Source organism: Haliotis rubra, unplaced genomic scaffold (assembly GCF_003918875.1).
Source record: "Haliotis rubra isolate DU_JTF1 unplaced genomic scaffold, ASM391887v1 Scf82, whole genome shotgun sequence".
NCBI lineage: Eukaryota > Metazoa > Mollusca > Gastropoda > Lepetellida > Haliotidae > Haliotis > Haliotis rubra.
Window position 1 is genome coordinate 1566764 of NW_025767546.1, and position 24625 is coordinate 1591388.

The 24625-nt window shown below is 40.1% G+C and overlaps 2 protein-coding genes across 2 annotated transcripts; one reads left to right on the forward strand and one right to left on the reverse strand.

Annotated features, from left to right (window-relative positions):
• Window positions 1–1800: 1800 nt before the first annotated feature.
• Window positions 1801–13894, reverse strand: LOC124262018. Its single transcript, XM_046696436.1, has 3 exons — window positions 13238–13894; window positions 4165–4380; window positions 1801–3279 (listed from the first exon to the last, which is right to left on the reverse strand). The coding sequence occupies exons 2-3, from the start codon at window positions 4371–4373 to the stop codon at window positions 2718–2720; spliced, it is 771 nt and encodes a 256-aa protein (XP_046552392.1). The 5' UTR covers window positions 4374–4380; window positions 13238–13894; the 3' UTR covers window positions 1801–2717.
• Window positions 13895–20863: 6969 nt separating this feature from the next.
• LOC124262087 (serine-enriched protein-like) lies at window positions 20864–23335 on the forward strand. The gene is made up of 6 exons (XM_046696520.1): window positions 20864–21051; window positions 21524–21598; window positions 21817–22039; window positions 22197–22447; window positions 22946–23103; window positions 23233–23335. The coding sequence occupies exons 1-6, from the start codon at window positions 20892–20894 to the stop codon at window positions 23248–23250; spliced, it is 885 nt and encodes a 294-aa protein (XP_046552476.1). The 5' UTR covers window positions 20864–20891; the 3' UTR covers window positions 23251–23335.
• The last annotated feature ends 1290 nt before the right edge of the window (window positions 23336–24625 follow it).

The following is a 24625-nucleotide window of genomic DNA, read 5'->3' on the forward strand; positions in this document are numbered from 1 at the left end:
TTAGTAAAATGTCAGTTAAGCCATGACAAATGATAGCTGAAAATTGTACTTTTGATTATGTTACATAAATGCCAATTTGTTTGATAAAATTGTTTTATAAAATTGTAATTGGAACTCAAGGGTTAACACTTCATTGAATCTCCTTTTTGTATTTTGTGAACATCTTTTTAGGGAGTTTTCTTCTCAGTCATGTTTTAACAAGTTATAAACATATACATTTTGCTTTAAATTACACATTGTTTAGAATAAAAGATCTATTGTGATTACATTATACATATGACGTTTGACTGTAGTCTTGAATACATCAGTTAACTAACAATGCAAATGCTAACCTGAGTACATTGTTTTCATTGACAGTGAATATTAAACAGTGAAATTAACCATAGCAATGGAATAAATGGCATTAAACAAAGAGGGTAGAGCTTAAGATTAGTACTTAAATGAATGAATATCTGGTTTCGTGAACCATGTCATAATCCCCATGAAATTGATACTAGTCTTTCCTGAATTTTTGTAGTCTCCGACTGGCACACCTTTCTTAAATTTGCACTCTGAATGCAAAAGTTTTCATGCCTTGGTTGTATTCATTCACTTTAAGGTTACTGGTGTGGAAATGACCTGTGTTGAACAAATTGAAATGTGACCATATTTAGTCTTACAGTATATGCAATTTGACTTTTATCATTAGTATTTCATGTATATGAAGAACAGTGAGTAAAACTTACTTTTTTTGTAGAGTTTGTTCATTTTATTGTCATTACTGTTATTTTTTAAATTGGTTTTGGAAAAGATTATCATTCAGCCAATTAAAAGATAGGGCAAGGGTCAGAGACATGGCAGGGACTTGGGAAAAGGACAACCACAGGGGACAGGCGAAAGAAGAGACAAGTGCTGGGTTATGTGCAATGTTGCACTGGTTGGGGCTGTAGTAGGACGGAGGTTAAGATCTCAGGTTTTATCTAGGATATAAGCAGTCATAAATTCTCAGGCTGGGGCTATACTATGACCTAGGTTAACATCTCAGGTTGGATCTAGGATATGAACAATGTTAAGTTCTCAGGCTGGGGCTATACTATTCCCTATTAAGATCTCAGGTTGGATCTAGGATATTGGGAATGTTAAGTTCTCAGGCTGGGGCTGAGCTGGAGACATGGCTAAGAAACAATCTAGGGTAGAGAGTAGGATGGGAACTCCAATACGGGTGCTTGGAAAGATTTGGGATGGGGAACAAGGTAGGGTTTGTTGTATGGCATGATCTGTTGCGACAGTCTGCAATATTGCAGCCCAATCACCTACCCATGTTGTGCTACCACAGGCCATGGAAACAAAATTAGAAAGCATCAACATTGAGCGTAGGCTTCTTCAAGTGGTGACCGAAAAAATATACTTTAACTACTAAATTCAGAATAGTATATGTTCAGTCGTCCTTTGCTGGACATAACCTCGATCGTGAACATGTAAATGTATGATGTGGATGTAAGATGAAGAAACATCAAGCTGACCTGTTGTTTATGGATGGTGCACATCCTCGAGTAAGAGTATATATTTTTTTATTACATAAATTTCCACAGTATCCCAGTTGATTGAGATTAGAAAAACGTTTGTTGTTTCCACGTGGGAATAAAAATTCAGGGCGGGCGTGAGGGAAGAGGAAAACTGAAAAAGTACGAGTGAGTGAGTTGGATTTTACTCCGCTTCTAGCAATATTCCAACAATAGGGGGATAGCAGAAATCGGTTTCACACGAAAAAGAACGAACATCCTGAGGGACGTGAGACGACCAAATATAATAAATGACAGGTTGGAATGCAAATTTTACTTTAATAATATTGCAGATATATAAAAACATACCATTAGCAACTATGAAATGAAGTCCGCCATGTGAACAGTTGTTAAATGTTGAATGTTGAATGCTCACGGAAACGGCTACTCTAACTAAATGTTAAGAGACCACATTCTCAGGATATGGTTTAATGAGTCACTTTCATTCAGCAGTTGCACATCAGTCGACTAAACCATTACAGTTTTAAGTTTTACATTTGCATTTAAGTCAACTGTGAATATAAATTGTATGGTGCCTCTATTCTTTTACGATACATACACTAGACACACACGTTGCCTGAAGTTCATGGGCACGTAAGTGTAACATTTTGGGGCAGGTGGAATCCTTCAGATCTGCCTCAAAATGGCGGTATTGTAGGGACTGTCGAGGTATATATATATCATAACAGAATGGAGGTATTGTCGAGTTAACGTAGGGGACATATATAACTAAAATAATCACAGGTAGGCTTTTGTGACATTTCATGAGAGTAACTATTCAAGCACCCATCACCCAAAACCAATTGTAAGACTATAAGGCTACAGAAGCTACTTGTTTTGGTGCTGACGTCACACTGATCTGTGCGTGTATTAATGGTCATGTTTCAATCAAAACAGATTTTTGAAGTGGTCTGCGTGATCCGGAGCTCGAGCACACCACAATCGAAAGGAAACGTAAAAACATTAGTCAAAACCTTTCTCTGACCTTCACATGATTGTCGTTGTCCTGGAGACGTGTAAATCCACGATCAAACACATTGATGTTTATCAACACACAAATGTCCAGAACTCAAACTTTTCCTTTTCCCTGTTTTGTTGAACAATGTTTTTGTTTTTTTTCCGGTGGCCGTTCTTCCTCACATAAATACACCATTCTTTATCACACAGATATAAAATTCAACTTTCTTCTTCCTTCAGCTCTTCTTCGTGAAGCTGCACGTGCTGCTCAACCCCAAATCGAAACTTACAGTTACCAGAGAGGTCAAAGGTTACTAATCTTTTCTCTATCACGAAGCCTTTCCTTTCATTTTCTCGTTTCATAATGTCCGCAAAGTCTCCTTCAATTGTTTGAACAAAACAGTTATTTTCTCTCAGATTTGTCACAACGACCAAAACACGACCTTTGATCTTGACCTGCATCTTGAAGGACGCGTTGAACTCCTGCTCCTTGATGACCAGCTCGGCAATGGTCCTGTGTTTAGGCGGGACTTTGATGCTGCTGTTGATGGACCATGTCATGGCCTCCTCCTGCACGCTCTCCTCAGCTGTCTGCATGTTCACCTCGCGACCAAATCCTGCTGTGGCAGAAGCGACCTCTTCCGGCAAACCCAGTTTGACCTCGAGGCTAAATCCTTTGGTGAATCCTTTCGAGACCTCCGTGGTGCAGCAGGACACGGTAGTGCGCTCGGTGTTGAAGGAATGTTCTTGTTCTTGCGACGTCCAGTTTTCATACTTGGATCTGAAACGTGATGGATTAATGTGTACAGGGTACGATGGAGGGGCATTGTGACGCTGATGTGGCTCGCTATGTACAATAACGAAAGCTGTACTCAATTCTATTAAATCTTCGAATCCACGAAGAGAATAGAATCCATGTGTGACAATTTCTGTATTGATACTATTTACTTTTCAGGACCAATTCTTGTCGGTCCTATAAAAGAGAAAGGAATACGCTCCTCAATGACGTTTTAAACTAAAGACGTTGCCGTCCAAAAGTCTTGCGAACACAATTCGGTGAAAAGTTTGATAAGACATTGCATGTATAACAAACGGATAACTGCCAAGTGGTTGAGATTCTTTGACTACTATTGAAATAATAACACTGCACTAAACATAAAATACAAATCGGTATAACTTCCTTCTTATTGATATCCATTAAAACCTAGGTAAATAATCATATTCAGTTTCAGTTCATCAACTGAAGTTGCTATACAAATATATAGTCCATATCAAAAATAAATACTAAGGTCACTTAATGATATTACTATATCATCTGACAAGAAAACACAAATATCCTATCAAGATTATTTATAAATATAGATATTATGGTATTGTTTTTTAATGTGGTCTATGTATATTTGTAGCAACTTCAGTTGATGAACTGAAATTGAATATGGTTAGATATACGAGTTTTACGAATGAAGTGAGTTGTGCTTGGGTAAATCCAGCCATACGTTTTGATCGTAACTTAAGGTTAAGACCTGACGTAAGTAGTCACGTGAAAGAAGACGTCAACCATTACACAGGTACAGTTACAATCTTGTGATTTACGATCACGTTGGCGCTACGCTTGTTTTGTGGAACGGAGCCCCGATTGTAACAGTACGGTTTAGTGCTAACTTACCTGAAGACGATCTGACTGTTGGGTTTCTCCAGCGACACCCTGTCGGTGAACTCCGGCGTGGACGACACGAACCTCACCCTGTTCCAGTTGACCTCCAACTGCACGTCCTCGTATTTCAACTTGGAGTGGTCCTTAGACCGGGTCTTCATGAAGGTCTCCCATCCCCAGATCTTCACCTTCTCCTCGATATCGATCATGTCGGACGGCATCCTGGAACTTCAACGGGAACACACGTGGTAACACACACAGCCTCGTGTATCAGGGCCACACCATGTACTCATATAAACACAGCAGACGTACATGTACCCGCACTGGAAACATTAACATCCTCGTACTAATAGACAGAGTTGCACATCCTAGGACTGAAGATAAGACTTTATAGATCCCGGCACTGATAGGACAGGTCGAGTTATTACATCCCGGCATTGATAGGACAGGCAACAGATGTGCCCAAGGGTCGTCAGTCGGTGACATACTGGGTGGCGAATTCATAAGTTGGATCAATACTCAAACTGAGGAACGAAGGAAAGGTTTTGTTGAGATGAATTACCGACAACGGAAGAAGCTCACTTATGGCTGAGAACCATGAGCGATTGACTACTTGATAGTCTTAGAGTACTAGATACATTTGAAAATATTCATATTGAAGATCTAAATGTACAGAAAATCAAACTTTCCATTCCTGTAGAACAAAATCAGATAAAACCTGTGACAAAAGTCGATAAGTTAGAAGACACTGTCATTATACATATTTATACATTCGATAACAATCTAAACAAAGAGTTATGAGAGGCAAAGTGTTGATTGAAGTATTGTTATTTCTCACATACAAATGAGCAGGGCTGTAACGATGCATCGAACTATCGATGGATTGCAATTGTTGAGATTCCGATAGCAATTAATCGATGGTAGAAACGAAAAACTATCGATGTATCGATAGTATGTGTGACTATCGATAATTTAGTAATTGACTTCTTTGATAAATGCGCAGCGCAAAATACAGGAGGTACCCGATTCGTTCCCTTTGATTTAGGGTTATCCGCCTCTGTTACCTGTTAAACAATCTTATTCTGGGTTTCAAGTTTCTTGTCAGCTATTAAAAGAGACTTCAAACTATACATTCATTTGGGAAATGACTTCAAATAAGACAATTCAAGGAGGGAAAAACTATTGCAATAGTTGTTTCCCCCCTCAATAGTCACCCCTACAAATGAGGTTCTTTATGCACTGGGGCCTTATTCTCGAAACGTTCGTAGCCCTAAGAATTCTTAACTTTGTGTTAAGAATGGGCTTAAGAAGTTCGTAGGGCTACGAACGTTTCGAGAATAGCTAGCCTGGGGCTCCTTTCACGAAGCAACCTTTACTAAGGTTAACCTTAACTCCTATTCTTTAACATTGCACTATGGTTACCTTAGTGACTTACGATCACCTTAGTGCTTTGTGAAAGGAGGCCCAGGTCTTTGTAAACCACCCTTATTTGAAGTGAGAAACGTGAATATTGATAAAATTGTGAACACTGCACCATTTATCATTTACAACCAATACAATATTATTTATTTGCGTCAAATAAGAAATAGCACCATAGTGACAGAAAGTCATATAAGCACAAGGTACCATAGAAACACTGAGAAAGTGTTATCCCAAATATAACATATGTTACACTCAAACACCTTTTACGAACTATTTATGATTATACAACCTATTATTTCTTTGAAGCATTCTAACTTATGATAGGGTCAAAGGAAATCAATGCACAAATATACTTATAAACAGCCACATATGTGACGCCTACCAACTCTTTCCATTTCATAGCTGTTTTAAGCAAAATGTATGACTATGACTAGAATTTCCAAAATCAGTATTTTAGCCGCCTTTGCGTTAATGACATTTTGATTTAAAGTAGGAAGGTCACAATAAATTTTATGGAAAATTCTTGTCCAAAAGTCTCTGCAGATGCAATATACCAATCATACAAACCAAATTTGTGTACATATAGACATAAAAAAATACCAAAAAAATACAAATATAATTTTCTTAAGAGCAAAAGCTGAAATTTCCCTTTTCCATAGAATAACCCATTAGCATGTATCATTTGATCACAGAACAGATTCTATACACAGGACAAGATAATACAATCTACAAAATAGCAGAGAATGCAAGATTAAAGAACAAAATAAACATGAACAGATTAATATTATCATATGTTAACTAAAAACTTCAACGAGAATAAAGAAGCCGCCCATCATATGTTAACCAAACATACAAAGGACAAGTCACTAAAACAATTTTAATCAATTGTGATCAATGGGTGAGGCTTATTTGAAAAAAAACCGGTATTGATTTGCGGCACCGAGGTTTGTACTTGAAATGTGTCTTTAGCGGCAACTGGTATTTTCACAAATGTGGTTTTCCCGGGCGGACACCGTGCGAACTGGGTCAGGCGTCACGTGGTACATTATGAGCCAATCAGAAACTAGATGGCCACTTGAAGTTTCGCAAGCGCGTTGTTCGTCTGATTGGATCACAGGTGATCGTTTACCTTTGTAAGTAATATCGTTATTTTACATCTGTCATTCAATACAAAACAGCTTACATGCATGATTATGTATCCTTTATAAGTATATATTCTATCGACACGGACCAGAATATGTCAGTTAGTGTTTGTACTGTCAATAAACTCTGTCGTCTGCTCGCGTAATTCAATATACATGTACTTGTATATTGGCTCTAATGAAAGTTTGACAATGAGCTTAGGAGAACACCTGAGGGTTTATGCCCGGACTGTCGACAACATGAATTAATCCGTCCAAATTACTTGTCGACAGTCTGGGAAAAGGGAGGTGATGTTCTACATGAGTGACTTCACTCCCAGTGTTCTCGAAATTAACAAACCAATTAAAACAGAGTGTGATATATATAGTAGACAATATAGTTATTCAGTCAATATAACAACATGCATGTATCATGCATGTATCATATGTCACACAATATAACATATTTGTATAAAGCTCACACAATATATTTGTGTGTGTGTGTTTTATATAAATAAGTGATTTCTGCAGGTGTACAAGTAAAGAAATATAAAAGATGAGTCCAGTTATTTCTTCTTGCCAAAACTCCTTTATATCTGCACTAAAGTAATCTGAATGTTCAGCCAAGATGAAGCAACTGTGATACATGGTCTGTGTAATGTAAGTCTGAGTAGATGAAGGTATATATAATGTATACGTTTATGTATTTAGTATGCTTAACAAGGGGTGGGCGCGCAACCATGAGGAATTCAGTTTCAATAGATGGATCTTTATACAGCCTCATGTAGAATTTATGCGACAAGAGAGCTGTTTTCAGTGTTGATAGCTTCATTACCACACATTATGTATTATGGAAGTGTTTGCGCATACCTATTGCTTGACTCTAAAATATCTGTGAAACAGACGCGTATATATCTTTAAAATAACTCAAACAAGTTCTGAAACACCACTTGATTATATTTCTCAAACTCCACCAGCGGGAGTACATGGGTTTTTACATGAATCCTGTACAAAGGCTTGTGGGGGTGGAGTAAACAAACATAAAAGTGTGTTGAAGGCTGCTTTATCATGACAGAGGCTGTTAATGCATGCCACTCCAGCATGTGCCAATTTGCTTAAATTATGTAATGCATATCAGATCAATTTAGCCCTCTCTGTCCCGCCGACATTGCTTGCCACGCGACAGAACGGCGGTGACCGAGTGCACGGAACCGGCTGATCTTGACGAGACATTCGTCCATATCGTCCCGACATGTGTGCATTGGTTTCTCATTAATCTATGAAGTTCTATCAGTGGCGAACTAATTACAATCGTCCCCAATTGATTGCTTATTTTAAGACTTCGTCCCTTTCGTGCACATGATTCGGAATATTGGTCACCTAATTTATTAATGAGGCGTAATGCGTTTGGCGAGACGAAATTGGAATAGAATCGCATGGAGCGAGTCGCCGCTGTAATGATACATAAATCACATTTTTAATTTCAACACCATATTGATCTGGGATGCGGCGTCTGCTGATGATGACAATTACTGTTTCCAGGATTGTTTCGGGTTTCCGTGTATTTAGCTAGCATGGATTGAACAAAGAGGAATTCAGGGCAGGATGTGTATAAAAGTTTATTTTGAAAATCTTTAGCCAACGGCTACTACTACTACTACTACTGCAGCTACCGCCGCCATCACCACCACCGAGATCTCAACATCACCGCCACCACGTCCATTATACATTTACTACTACGACAGCTGCAGCTGCTGCTAGTATCACTACAACTCCTCCAACCACCACTGCTACCACCACTACTACTGCTACTACCACCACCACCACCACTGCTACCACTACTACTACTGCTACTACCACCACCACTACTACTGCTGCTACTACCACCACCACTGCTACCACCATTACGACTGCTGTTACTACCACTACTGCTACTTTATTAAGAACCATGTTGCCACACCCTGTGTGTGTACATCATCAGGTATTGTGTGTGTAGTTTCACCAAGACCGTTGTGGAGGTACTTCCGAGTACGACTTGAACACGACCGGAATGTTATGAATTGTAGTAACGTACAAATACCCTCGGGGAATTCCACATACTTCTTACACGTCGCTTCATCAGCAGGTGGACGTTTATGTCATAACATGTATATAAAACTAAGAAAGGTTATTAATTATGCTCTAAACTGACTTGCGAAATCAATTACACTCACTGGGGTTATCAGTCATAGAGATTTATGTACTGGTGAGGGGGTGTCGCAGCTTGTAGAGTAGGTGATGCATAAGCTAGTGAAACAAATGTGTGTTCAGTTGACCAAGGCTTTCTATGACAAAATGCTCTTGATTTCTGCCACTACAGTGTATTACTACAGCGATGTCTATACTAGGTACAGAGATACTGGAATGTTGACATCTAATTACTGTGTCCGTTCTTTATTTTTCAGATTCCAGGTCGACAGGTGTGTTCTGCTTGCTGTATTGATCGTGCACTTTGCTCCTGTCTTACCGTAACTTGCATCCGGCATACTGATCACGCAATTTAACACTTTGTAAACAATGCACCACTCGTCCAACCCTTTCTGATGTAGTTTTGTAATCAAGCAAAACATTTCGGGCGTGAAATGACATTTTATATATTATATTATATATATTACTGTCACTCAAGAATCTTAAGATGTTCCTCTAATTCATAAGTGGTTTGAAACACTTTTGAGAAGGTGCCTTATCACCGTTCACACGTGAAGGGTATGTGTGAGTGAGTGAGTCAAGTTTTACGCCACTTTTATTACAGCAATATCACAGCGGGGGACACCCGAAATGGGCTTCACACATTGTACCCAAGTGGGGAAATGAACTTGGGTCTTCAGCTTGACGAGCGGACGCTTTAACCACTAGGCTACCCCACCGCCCCGTGAAGGGTATGAGCGTAAACTGCATATTATTAACCAAAGCAGAAATGTAAGCTAGACGTTGCTTCACTCTGTCATGTCACCTTTGTACGGGGTGATGATACCGATGTACCTGAACCATCAGTCGATGTGGGTGTTATTGAGCCAGTGAAACCTGTGTATTGCTGTATCGCTGTCGACACCCCTTGTGATAGTGTGAAATACGACACACAGAGACATTGGTATTATCATTGTACGTGTTTCATATTATATCCATACAAACTCGACTAGGGCGAGCATGTCTATAAACCACATCTATAAATCTAATTGTGTCTACTGTCAACCACAGCTGTCGGCACAGGTGATAACAATGCAGTGAAGCAGTATACCTGTACACCTCAAACGTCCTGGCGGGTCCGTGCACTGTCTCTTACTGGCCCGGACTGAGCATAGCCACACAGAGGTTGGTGGACATGTATGTTGGCTTATACAGAACGTGGGAACTTACCAGCTTCAGCAATAATTGGACGAAATATGTGATGCTAAGGTAATTTCATCGTACTTTTAATACTATAAATATGCTGGCCTCGGGGATAAATCGGTTTCACATGATATGCGTGTATGGGATAGTACAGTTACATTAGCATTCCCAATGTAACGGTGTACATTAAACTGGAAGATGAGTATCTTCTTACGCATCATATTAATCTTTACACCTTTCTTAAAATCGAAAGCTATTTCAGATTTGACTTTACAGAGTTTCAAGTGTCTTGAGGTCGCTCTCCAGTCAGCCATGAGTGTGGAAAAAGAGTTTCCTACTCCCACTGACCCTTTACCGGTGGGCGGGCGGTGGGGTAGCCTAGTGGTTAAAGCGATCGCTCGTCACGCCGACGACCCGGGTTCGATTCCCCACATGGGTACAATTTGTGAAGCCCAATGCTGGTGTCACGCCGTGATATTGCTGGAATATTGCTAAAGGCGGCGTAAAACTAAAAGTCACTCACTCGCTCTACCGGTGAGCGCTAATGAACGTCAGCATAGTGATAATGACGCTGGACAGTGATGCCGGGTCGCCGAGTTGCACGGATCTGTCAGTGTCTCCTGCACATCAATTTTTCGTTATTAGTCATCCACGGGTCTATAAGGCAGGACCGGTTCTCGCGTGGAAGTATGCTTGCGGACCATGTCACTCTCACGTTAAAGCAGGATTTCATCCATAATCTTTTCATCGCAATATTAGATTTTACAACTCGACCGTGAACCGAAGCGACAAATACATGGAGGTTAATCTAACATAATGGAAGCATTATCTATGCGGCCCAGCGTGAAGCGATAACTCGGCAAGTAATGCTCAAGAGTGGGTTAACTGGTGTGGGCGGGCACACGTCTTGAGGGGGAGGGGGGAAGCTGGCAGTTGTAATACCAGTGTGAAATACCTGCTAACACCACAATAATTCGTTTTATTCAGACTTTTAAACCCTTCTCTTCATTATTCATAACTTAAATTTCGAGGTAAATATGATGCATACCAGCATATTTAATCACGTAAACCACAAAAAATAAGAGACGTTAGTTGCCGTGTTGCGATCGATGTGCTTAGATGCGCGGAATTACCGGGCGGCATTGTATATCTTAAACTGGAATTAATATTCAGTTTTCATAAAACTGTCAAATTATCTGTCAGTTATTTACTAACCTTTAATTAAAATGAATGATTAAAAGCCATTCCCTTGTAGAAATGTCCCGATTTCAAGCGTAAATTTGGTAGCAGACGATGTTTACCTGCGATACGGAAGTACGCTATTGCTGGACGCGATAACCGGACGCGCGGAATTACGGGACTTGCTTGTAATTGACTTTGAAATATTGAAGACACCACGCATACAATACCAGGTAGTTTTAGAGCATGTGTATTTAATGTGCATGGTCATCAACATTAGGGAAGTGTAAAGTCCAACAAATAAATGATTGATAAAACGACCCGGAAAATTGTGATCGTTATCAAGGCCCGTTTCCTGGTATGACATGTCAGCAGATAAAACAATGGAAGTAGGTCGATGCGTGTAGTTGTGACAACAACATGCACGAGTGTGGTGGATTATGCAGGATATAAAACCAGTGTGGCGATTTGCTCAGGGGGCGGGATGAAGGAAAGTCCAGCGTTATGATGAATACTCCTGACGGGGATAACGCCCGGCGTGCGACACATCTCAGGTCTCGGACAACGGCTAACGCTGTCTCTACATACTTAAACGCGATTTACTGCAGCTACTTAAAACAGTTTTCTAGAGAAAAGCCCGAATTCGGAGATAAGTAGGTTAATTCTGACGATGACGAGATACAGTCTGACAAATTATACATAGCATCCTTGAAAAACACAGGTACACAATATATTATAAGGCATTATGTTAAATACAGGCACGCAGTTAATTGTACAGGTATCTCAGTATAGACACGCACTATACGACGCCTGTATCCTTGAAAAACACAGGTACACAATATATGTTTAGGCATTATGTAAAATACAGGCACGCAGTTAATTGTACAAGCATCTCTGTATGAGCACGTAGTATACGATGCATGCATCCTTAGATTGCAGCTGCTATGTGAATTATTATTATGAATGTTTTCTGATAAATGTTTTGCAAATAATCGATAAATTATTGTAGCGTTAAATGAATAACTGTATCTATGATAATTTCATGGTGGCAGTTTCGAAAGTGACCCATATGAAACGTTTGTCCTATTCCCCAACCGCAGACATGCCCACAGATTTAGCTCTGCCAAACGTGCGCGCAAGTCATCATGGCGGCGGCTTCAGTGACAAGATAGCACAGGTTGGGGGATGCTTCAAGTAGGGATTGCTTACAGTTGAAATTATCAGATTTCTTTATTTTATCTGATAGAAAGAGCCCAGCTGTTAGCTCTCGACTTTGAATCTAATGTGAGAACGGAGAGATCACATCTCATTTCCTTCCTTTGCTCTTATATTGAGGAAACACAACCATCGCTCCAACCATTATAACGCTCCATCCAAAATTCTATAACGCTATGCGAATGTAACACATGACAAACCAATCTCTCCCGGGGTTTGCAAATATGATCAAGCGAGGTAATACATTTGGAATTCCATCAAATTATGACACATAATTTGTTATTACACGGTGATACTGCTTTAAGAACGGGTGAGCTTGCCACTTGCCCCATCACCGTCATGTCGAACCAGAGTCGCGTTTTAAACCCGAGAACGCATGCCAAAGGTTTCTTTGTAGCTCTCTAAACAGTGATAGGTATAGGTAAATAAATGTCACGTGAATATGTGTGCTGGGAACGCCCTGGGACCCCATTGTCGGCAGCCATGTTTCAATATAATCCCTTAAAGATGATCGCATAAAATGCCATGAAATGGCATTTAAAGAAATATTTCGTTGTATAAACAGTTTCCTGTTGTGATTTTTCTATTCTGTTTGCTGATAAACATCCATCAGTAACGGATTTAGCTAACACAATTCGACACTACTGTGGGCTGAGAAACAATATTCAGAAATGACAGTCAGCGTTTTCACAGGGAATAAAATCTCAGATCAAGGCTGGTTGTGACCAGTTTACACATTACAGAACTAAAACTATCATAAAAAGAGTTGATGTACTCACCTAAAGTGAAATATATCCGAAAACTCAACACAAAACAAAGTTCAGTGAAAAATCCTTGATGTGAATAACAGCTTCACTGTATGAGCAGCTCGTCTTCTGTCAGGCGCTTGTGGGCATGCTAGGCGCCGATTGGTTGCAGTAGTCACGTGGTGTACTATGGATTCTTGCAGCTGGCGCGAACCTTAAATTCCAATATTGGATGATTAACATCCAAGACAGTATTCCTAATCAGCGAGAGATGCAATCGCTGCAACAGATGCCACTTTCGACGCTTATGATGGTTTGTTGGTCACTTTAATCTCGCGTCTCTGCAACACGCCTTGGGAATAGAGCCAATGGAGGAGGTAATCACTGTACTAAGTCTCGTCTCGCACGTTTTATACAAAACTCCTGTAGAACGCATTATTAGGTCAGAACCCCGCTTGGTCTACAAGGCGTTATGATGCATCTAGATTATACACAGTTCAAATTGACCATTAGACCCTGTACATATCTTACAGGGAAACAGTTAATAAATTAACTTGATAAAGCACAATAAAACGGAGCCAGGAGTCTTTAGTCACTTTCAGAAACTGCAGTAATCCACATTGTATACTTGCATGGGCTTCTTGGATATGACAGAATAACGAATCAAACTGCCGCAGTGTCTGTTGCTTCGTTGACGTCCGGGGTATTATTATGTTACTAGTATAGTGTACAGTGAAATTACCTGACAAGGAAAAGGAACACGGAAGGTTCACTTGGTCATATTTCACTCCACTATCTGCACCGCCCTCCTCGTTGTGACGTCACATACAGGACATAATGTAACATTAGAACGGGTAGCTTAAACCGGGAGAGATGTCACAGTAGAGGTGATATTTTGTCAGATGGATATAGTTTCAGTTCCGAGCGTCAGCAGGATGATATTTTATCCTTTGTTTCACAGTGGCATTGCAGGTCTTAAATACACAATATTTATGTTACGCTGTTGCGGAAGCGCAAAGTTGGCTACTCCGTTGTCATAACAACTGCTGATATATCTTTTTTTCGTAAAAACAACGATAATTGTAAAACAAATACTTGCATATCTATGTATAATGTAGATGACGATAAGGGTTCATCATATGTAGTGAGTGAGTGAGTTTGGTTTTACGCCGCTTTTAGCAATATTCCTGCAATATCACGGCGGGGGACACCAGAAATGATCATATGTAGATATGTACAGGTAAATGAAGATACGGCGTATATCTCCTGTAGATATGCACAGGTAAATGAAGATACGGGGGTATATCACGTGTAGATATATACAGGTAAATGAAGATAGGGAGTATATCACGTGTAGATATATACAGGTAGATGAAGATACGGAGTATGTCACGTGTAGATATATACAGGTAAATGAAGATACGGAGTATATCACGTGTAGATATATACAGGTAAATGAAGATACGGAGTATATCACATGTAGATATATACAGGTTATAAATGAAGATACGGGTATAATAATGATAGATATGCATTGCTAACGCGCCTGCTTTCCAACTTCCAGCTGTTCAACGGCACTCAAACAAATCTAGGGTAGATAGATTCTAGAGAAAAGGAAGGTTTTTAAGTGAGTTCGAAAGTATGAGACGTTCTCGATGCAAAGGAGTTTGAGGGGAACACAGTTTCAAATAACTGGGGCTGTGTAGATATGCACAGGTAAATGTACATATAGGGTATCTATTCACATAGATGTGTACAGGTAGAGGAAGATATATTTGGGAAACACATACCTGGCAAGTAATGGTATACCACAGCAGTAGAGCTAAGACTGGCTGCAGGCTCCCAATGATGTCGGTGTTATATGCGAGTAACGGCAATTAGCGGTCTCCTCGGTCCGCTACACATAGTACGCGACAACAAAGACACTAATGGCCATGAATACTTGATGTGTGACCCAAGGAATGCAGCTATTTCAATCATTGGCAAGGTGGTTTTTCCCAATTAGCACATTTAGTCGGCATTGTCTAACCTCACGAATAATTTACAGGCCAATGGGAGTACGACTTCCAACGAACGTGTAAATTGGCATTGTACAACCACATACTGACACTGCCAATGGATAAAAGTCATGGGTGTTTCAATCTATTCTATCAGTATGGGTGATTAGATTGAGTATGATTTTACGTTGCTAATAGCAAGTATTCCAGCAATAGCACAGCGGTGGACACCAAAAATTGGCTTCACATATTGTAACCATGGGGAGAATGGAACCCGGGTCTTCGGCGTGACGAGCGAACGCTTTAACCACTAGGCTACCCCACCGCCCCCTATCAGCATGACAAATATATAGTCAGAGGCGGAAACAGAAAGCACCAAGCATACGGTTTTGCTAGGAGCTGCCCGCTGGTTAGTTACCTATATCAAGCGTGAGACAAATCACTATTTCCTTCTCGAAGTAAGGTGAGGTGAGGTGAAATTGGGTTTTACGTCGTGCTTGAGAATATTTCGCTCATATGACGACGTGCATGCGTGTGTATGTGCGGCTGCTTGTACTAGCCCAGACTGAAGCTGGTTTTATAGTGCTAGCCCACTGAGATACCATGCCGCAGTGAAGCATGAATACCCCACTCAGACACATTGTACTGACTCCGAACCGACCAGTCCTTGTTGTACCCTTAATGCCGAGCGCCAGACAGGGACCAACAAGTACCATATTTAAACGTCTTTTGGTATGACGCGGTCGGGGATCGAACCCGCGACCTTCCGCTCTCCGGGCGGACGCTCTAACCACTACACCACGGAGGCGGTCCTCCCGAAGTAAGAACACACAATATACGGGTATACCATATGTAGACATGTACAGGTAAATAAAGATATATTATTCTATATTTCTGCAGACTGATAACATACATAGCCGCCACGGTGTTGTTGAAAGGTTACAGCCTTCGCCAGATGTCAAGTCCCCGACTTTATCACGACCCAATGAGACAGTATTCATCCATATGTGTGCAGTTTCATTGATGGGCAAGAGGCACACATGTGAAAGAATATTTTCCTAAATAATGAACTATTATGCTGGTGAATAATTCTTTCCACTGATGTTTTGCTGACGTGGTGTACGTCTGATAGTCACGCGCCTGTCTTGCAAGATGGCATGGACGACAGCATTGACGTCTTGCTCTGTGGTGACTTCACAAGGTCGACCACAGCGTGCCTCATCTTCAGTGCTCTTTCTCCCACTTTATAGTCTGCATACCACTGCTTGACAGTACTGTATGAAGGAGCAGTATCTTCTAATGTCTGTGTCATGTCTTTATGAATTTGCTTTAGGGCGTATTATTGTAAATGTTGGTTATTGATTACAGCTCTAATTTCTGTTTGTCCACCTCGAGACTGTAGCAGTGTTTAGGTATCGTAGAAAGGGATTGTCATCTAAGCATCATCTAACCTCATATATCAAGGAGGTATGTATTTTAAAATATTTACCAAAGTATTGACATGTTTGATACGTTTCATGGACGGACTGGGAACTGTGGTGGCAAACCTCGTATGATCATGTATTCAACAACCACCACTGGAATGTAAGGTGTAGGAAGGGCCTTTTCACAGTAAAAGACGATACGTATTTGATTGATTACATCGTGATTGATCAGCAGCCTATCTTGCTCCAAATGAGTAATATTTCAGTTGTGTGCATTTTGGTGTTTAGGTAGATACATCTACATTCTATTAGAGCCGTGTTTGTTTTCCGTGGTTTGGTGAAGTGGAAGGCGTGTCGGACTGCCCGGGCAGAGGGAGATCGAGCACGTCTGTAGGACGCTGCAGGTACAACACGGACACAACACATGTCTTGCTGACCCTATGTTTAAAGACATTTGAACTATATTACGTTTCATGTTGTTATCCGTTTAACGATCTTTGAAATATGCATTGATCAACAGTGTATAAATGCTTATCGATCTCTTGGCTTTCTTGTTATATCTCTTGCATTGTCTTGCTTTGCCTGTACATCACTGAACCGGAACTGTGTAAAGCGGGAACGTCAATACCAGGATATAAGCGCGATCGCAGACAATAGAACTAGCCAATACATGTAATAATCTCAGCTCGAGTTGTTCCACCCGACGTCAATTAGCGGGTTATGAGGTGGCGATAATACCTACGTGTAAACTACGACGGTGTTATGTTAAGTTGTCTGTTTAGACAGGTAGATACAAGTCCCTCACACCCCTATATCAGAGATTATGACCTTTCTGTAATTGTGTGGAAACAGAAACAAATATTTAGTCAAAGGTTTATTTACTAAAATATGTTTCAGGGGTTGCACATCCGTTTTAAGTGTGTGGTACACGCATGTCGAAGGGAGCAAATTTGCCCAGCGGATCCAGTACTAACCGGGTGTAGATGAACATTTATAGCACGAAAGGTATGACCCAGGTGGTGATGGCGCTATGTACAGATAAATAAGAATAATTTACTTGATTCTCAGAGAAATACTAGTGAGTGAGTATGATTTTACGCCGCACTTAGCAACCTCCCCCAGAGTAATAATAACAATATGTACTTGCCATACTTTATCCCCAGTATGTTGTGATAATACAGTTGTGTACATGCTTGTGTTGGCGCAATGTTCACCTTTCATTGTAACCACCTTGTGCTGGAGTAAAGTACGCAATCAGTACGTGAATCCTTAAGGACGTGAAGCACCGACCCGTCCCTGCTGTTTGTTCAGATTTAGACCTGTGAAGATCCATGTTAGAATTGATCTTCAGTAACCCATGCTTGTCATAAAAGGCTACTAACGGGATCGGGTGGTCAGGCTCGCTGACCTGGTTGACACATGCCATCGTATCCCATGTATCGATGCTCATGCTGTTGATCACTGGATTGTCTGGTCCAGACACGATTATTTACAAAAAAGCCGCCTTATAGTTGGAATAACTCACTCACTTGTTTAGATTTTATAATTATTACAAAGTTGAAATCCCGTGGTAGATCTTGTACTTCAGTCAAACCCCAGCAGTGAGTAGTTGCACTCTCTAACTGGAGGATTTTAAGTCCCTCTGATATTTGGAGATCAGCACACTACTCCCAAAGGTTAGTCTGAGGTAGGTCTTGTCTCTATCATTTGGAGGTGGGGCAGTTATGCTAGAACTTACTCAAGGTGTGTGTGTAAGCAGTGTAATGAGTCTATGCTGTGATAGATTCTTGTTGAATTATTGTAACTTATATACTATTAGCTTTAATCCAGGCTGGTTGTAAGATGCTATTTCTGTTGGTTTTAACGACACATCTTTGTGATATGTGTCCTTCCTGTAACCATGTACAGTTAACTACGGATATAACGTACTCGCTTGTAAGTATTGTCGGATATAACAAACTGTGCCCTTGCTGTATTGTATTAATACACTGTCAGCACGCACCGTGTGGTTTTCCTTCTCGAGAAGCCGCAAATCCCGGGTTAGTACAGTGGTTCCCGAGGTTTCACAGGTTTTCGAATCACTGTTTGGACAATAAATATATGTTTTTAATATTCTACCGCTACACTCGTTGCATAAAATACACAAGCCTGTAGCGGTGGAATTTTCTAAAATCGTATTTCTTCACATCCTCGATAATCTCCAGGGTATACGTTACGATCACTCTCCACTGTGTATAGTATACCCTGGAGATTATCGAGGATGTGAAGAAATAAGATTTTAGAAAATTCCACCGCTACAGGCTTGTTTTTTTTTATGCAACGAGTGTAGCGGTAGAATATTAAAAACATATATTTTAATATACATGTCCACTACATGGTGGAGAGTGATCGAGTGGAGTGGAGAGAATTGAGAATGATGCCTTCAACGATTTCGTTCAAATTAAAAATATATATGAATAATAACATACAAAACAATGTATCTTTGCAAAAGTCGAGATTTTTATTTTTTTAAATTATTGTTCAAACAGTGATCCGAACCCCTGTGAAAGAACTGATGTCCGACCGTGGCAATAATGACCTCATGCTGCTTCAGATAACTCCCAGACTTCAGATATTTTACAGGCGGTTCAAAAGACTTGTCACATTAATCATCTATACAGCTACCTAACACAAAATATACCGAGAGAAAATAAAAACTTCTCAATTCATCAAGGTTACCTGATCTCAATCCAATCAAGCACACCTGGGTTGCTCTGGTGGTGGTGTGTGATGTGGTGTGTGTGCCCTGTTTAGAATCTGGAAAACCGTTAACAGCAACGTAAACTCACTCACGACCGATACTAACAGTTTAAATTTATTGCTGCTATATCTATTTGAGTGTCACTGTGCTTTATATAGTGAGGCCCCTCAATTTTATCACGTTTGGCTTTCAGTTGAAGATATCTTGAGTTTGCGAAATAATGTAAAAATCACATACTGCACTGGTGGTTAGTAAACAAAAGTACTTCCTACATGGTCTGTTTTTATATCTAATTGGTCTAATTGTTTTCAAATTAATATTTTATTTAACTGCTAATACACATAACTGCTATGCACATTATCTTCGAAAAATCGATACATTTGCTTTTTCCGTTTTAAATATGCATGGGTCATATGGCTACGAAGCAATTTATTCTCACACAAAATCACCCAAACACAGATTACTTATTACAAGCCGTTACATGAATGCGTGATGGTTAAACACATATTCTGGTATAAATGTAGAACGTCACTCACGGCCAGTGCAGAGGAATGCCCAGTCTTGGTTATCCTGAAAAAATAAATCACGCTAGGTGTAAAGGAAAAATGCTCCGAAACTTTTACGAAATGATGATTCAAACACACGACAAACTACATGTAACTCGGTTTCCTTTCTTTGCCCCTTAGTTTGTTTGAATATATTTATCATATTTATTAAAATTAAAGTATGGACTGTTTATATGACTTGACCTTATAGAAAAGTAAATTTGACAAGATCTTCGTAGCGTTTATTTTGCTTTTACTGTCACTATTTCAATGCCTTTTACGGGACTGGAAACTGGGCATTTTCAATCGAATATTTCACATAATCCTCTTCTGTTGTTTTATTTGCATGGTAATTGGAAACAGTAAATTGATAGCCTAGGGATTGATTGTGGATCCATCGTGTTGTCAAGGCGTTGTGTAGCAATGGTCCTATACAGTAAACGTATTGGATAGAAACATGAACGATAAGCGAATGATACAAAGAACGTTTAGATTGTAGCTGTCAAAACGTTTCACCTGGTAGTGCTTGTGTCATTATCTAACTGCAATGTCCGAAAGGGAAGGACTGCGGTATATAATTGTTTGGTCAAAATGTAGTTGACAGGTGTTGCGGAATCTGCTAATATGGCCATCAAGGGGGGACCATCGACAAGTGTGAATAATCCTTCCAGTTATCTCTCATCATGTCACGGCACGTGTTCTTCGGAACTCGTCAGTTGGACAACGACAGACGCCGTTACAACTTACCTGCCATCACACATGCTGGTGAGATGAAATCAGAAAGACAAGCTGATAGATACACAAACACCAGAGACTACAGGAGATTATCGCCTCTTATCTTCACTGAGAGGCACTCAGGTGTGAACTGAATTCACGAGCGTGTGACGTCATGGCAAATGTCACGGCGTGTCATATGTCGCGTGCCTCATTACTGGTGAACGAACTCACGCGCGTTTACTGTAGCTGGTCGAGGTAATAAATATGCTGTATTCAGACTGGGAGGCCATATCTCCACAGACATCAGACCAGTGCACCTTTCTGACTGATATCTTCTGGACCCTGAAAATCGAAGCCTTCAGTATGAACTCGAACAACGCCCAGTACGAGAGTATGCTTTCCCTGGATAGTTTAGAGTCACGAGGTAAGTTCTTTATATGTATGAGATTCGAGCTGAATGTGAAAAACACACAGTTTACTTTAATACAATAATAGTTGAAGTCAATTACGAAAAATATTTAATGCAATACCGTTAACGTAAAATGATAGATCACGGTTTGACTTCGAGAAGAATGTGTGTCAACATGATTGTTTACTTGTTAATATATACAGTTCATAAGAAAACGGTTTATCGGTGTGTATCATGTTGTACAATCAATTGATCAGTCGTAAGCTCTGGGGTTCGGATCACTGTTTGGAAAATAATTTACATTTTTTTATTTCTTCACCGATTCCGTTCAAATTTGAAATATATGTTAACCATAACATATAAAAACAATATATGACTGCAAAAATCTACATATTTGTTTTAAAAATTATTGTCCAAACAGTGATTCGAACCCTGTGGTCGTAGGCGGCACCATGTCTTGTATCTAATTCCTTGTTTCCTGTCTCAGATTCCCGGAACCGGCGCCGTATTACCTACAGAGTCAACGACGCTTACTCCTCCACCGATGAATCGGAGTCAGATGGTGAGTGGGAGGTTTCTCACTGAATCAATATATAATGTTTTATTTCATGTCTAGTACCTGATCAGTCTGTATTTCTGACACAAATGGATCTAATCCGCACAATGCCCCTTTCGTTCCTGTGCTTTAATTGAGTTAAAGGAAAAAGGTGTTTGAAACGTACAATCTTTAAATAAATCAAAGATACATTTGGGTTTTAATACAAGTCATTTATTTTTCAGGGTCATCAGCCACGTCTGGTTATAGTTCCCGAGCTACCAGTCCGCATGACCTGAGCGACGTTGACGACGGTGAAGACGGTGTGGTGTTTGAGAGCACTAAACCGCTAATCCACACACTTGAGTACATCCTCTGCGTGCAGGAGATGTGTGACGTCACATTCCTTGCTGGCAAAAAGAAAGAACCAGTTTATGGACTTCAGGCGGTCATGGGTTCAAGGTCAAGGTGAGTCTCAAGGAAGCCAATATATCATTTGCCGTTAATGGGTTAAGTCGAGAGTACATAGTCCTCCTCCTCTTCCTCATATGTAATTACATAGGTAATATCGAAGGATATAATATCAGTAATGTCATATTTCTTATTTATTCGTATTTGATTGCAGATACTTCTATCAACTGTTCCTATCAAAGAAGAAAACGCTCAATGGTAAATCTAAAGAGGAAAAGAAGGGCTTTTTCTCTTTCTTCAAGAAAAAGGCAAAGAAAACGGAATCCGTGCCTGCCAATCAAGCCTGCAACACCGGAGACAACAACATCACCATCGCCGTCCCCGACTACGACCACGAGGTACTCAGGAGGGTTGTCTCATTCGTTCACCTAGGTCACGTGACAGTGACGACCGACACAGTCATAGGTAAGTGCCGTGTGACAGTCTGGTATGGTCATCCCAGTCAGTATGACTGTAGAGAGATATCCATAAATTGGTTTCATTATGCAAGGAGAGGACTGAAAGGCGCTCTTCCCAACCCCGTTCACTTCTTGTGAATTATATGTTTAAAACAATTTGTTGCTCATAATTTGCGACACACGAGAGAAATACGGAAGTCAGACGTTATGGCGTACAATGAATTGCCTTTAGGATGCACAACTGAATAAATGCATGGGAGAAGCGTATATAATGTTCATAAAGTTTTAAGCAAAATTTCGCCAAATATTGGAGTATAACCGACATCCCCGTTAAATAATAATGATTTTTATCAAAGAAACCTTTCTCCTGTACCACCGTTGGTTCTTTTTGAGAAATGAATTGAACTGTATACTACACGTGTCTATACTCTCTGAAGGCGTTTATGTATGGACCACATGTTATTGGAATATCGCATCGATTGTATAACACCGATTTCTCCTTTAGGTTTGATATGTGCTGCTACTGAGTTCCATCTGGACGATCTGCGCAAGGCCTGCTGGGAGTTCGTGGACGCATGCATGGAAGCCGACACAATTCCTGAACTTCTCAAGTCTGGTGCTATGTATAGAAAACGGCCACAAGTGAAACTGTTTCTTCAGATGGTGAGTAACTAGCATCTAGTAGCAGCTGGTGTAACCGATAGAAGATAATAATCGATATCTCAGTAAATTGACAAGAACACGTCTTCCCTATATTTTGTACAGTCTAACCCGTTCTATTTTGTTTTACAGATATCCAAGATGCGATAGTATCCAGAAGATCTCCCCGTGCTATTCCTCGCGTGACCGATGTCACCTAGTGCTCAAATTGTACATATTACTGGAATGAAATAAATTGATGAATGTAGAAACCTATTGGTGTTGTCTTCTGCCAGTATCTCAGGGAACTATGACCCGATCAGGTGGGCGATATCCCAAAAGCCACTGCCGAGCTACATGCTTATAACCAATACCAAAAAAAGGTTTAAGAAATGTTAACTTCATTTGCTTGATGTTGACAAACATCATGATTCATCGTATCCAACACCGCAACTCATGAATGCATATCATATCGGCCTGCAACTACAACAATTGTGTCTACTTCTAGGCCATGTAAGGTGATATTCAGTGTTTAGAGATTGACGATATCGTTTTCAAAATATGCGTTTAGCTCCCCGTATAGTGCACGTTATTCTTTTATCATGTACCTTTCCATTCTCGACCTGACAAACACACTGAATGAACGTTATTCACCGCAACGAACACGAAACTAATGCGGGATCTTGTCTCAATATGCTGTTTATTCAGGGCACATAGGTTGTGGCTCTTCATGATCAAATGATGCATCAGCTGAACGTATACATGTGGAAATATAACAATGTGTAATCCTATTGTATCTCAGTAGGTCAATTATTTCACCCATCGCCCTTATTTATATGATCTTTAATCAGTTACCTCAACTATACAGAGGAATGAGTCGGTCAGAGGACGGGTCATTTACCACAACAGGTAAATGTCATACCTACTTCACATTATTCCTTCTCACATGCATGCAATTAAATGTATCTAATATATATGTCATTAGTTTGTTTAAACGTTAAAGAACTCTGCCTGAGGGGTGAATAATTTCTTTATTTCGATCTTGTCGAAGTCGTTGAATTTCCAAATTACCACTCCCACTGAATCATTCAAACTTGTTGTAACAATTAAACAACACTGTGAAGTCATGTTGAGGTGTTAGATGGCAATGAGAGCATATCAGATTTTATCCACCATATTGTTGCTGTGTTCTCTCCCTTCCTTAGGTTGCTTTTCAGCAACCATTAGTCATCCATACCAGAGCATGGGACATTAGAGCCGTGACATGATACCAACACAATCAGTTTCATGTGATAGATCCAATGATATAGTTCTTAAACAACAGGAATGGAGCTTAGTCATGACAATTCTTGGAAACTGCTGGTATGATAGGAACGTCGATGGCTTCCTGTCAGTATCTGGCGGTGATGTGGTACAGATGTATTTAGGCCATCAGTTGAAAATACATCACGCAGAATACATATTTTCAGAACGATTTAATTTAAAATCACGCCAATTTTGTGGTTTCTAGAGGTTTCTGGTGTAAACATCCCATTTAAACACATTA

Coding starts and splice junctions, on each gene's coding strand:
- LOC124262018 (XM_046696436.1), bottom strand. CDS start 4,373: ATGCCGTCCGACATGATCGATATCGAGGAGAAGGTGAAGATCTGGGGA. Junction 3,280..4,164: donor AACAGTCAGATCGTCTTCAG/GTAAGTTAGCAC, acceptor ATCACGTTTCAG/ATCCAAGTATGAAAACTGGA.
- LOC124262087 (XM_046696520.1), top strand. CDS start 20,892: ATGCTGTATTCAGACTGGGAGGCCATATCTCCACAGACATCAGACCAG. Junction 21,052..21,523: donor GGATAGTTTAGAGTCACGAG/GTAAGTTCTTTA, acceptor TTCCTGTCTCAG/ATTCCCGGAACCGGCGCCGT. Junction 22,448..22,945: donor GACGACCGACACAGTCATAG/GTAAGTGCCGTG, acceptor TTTCTCCTTTAG/GTTTGATATGTGCTGCTACT.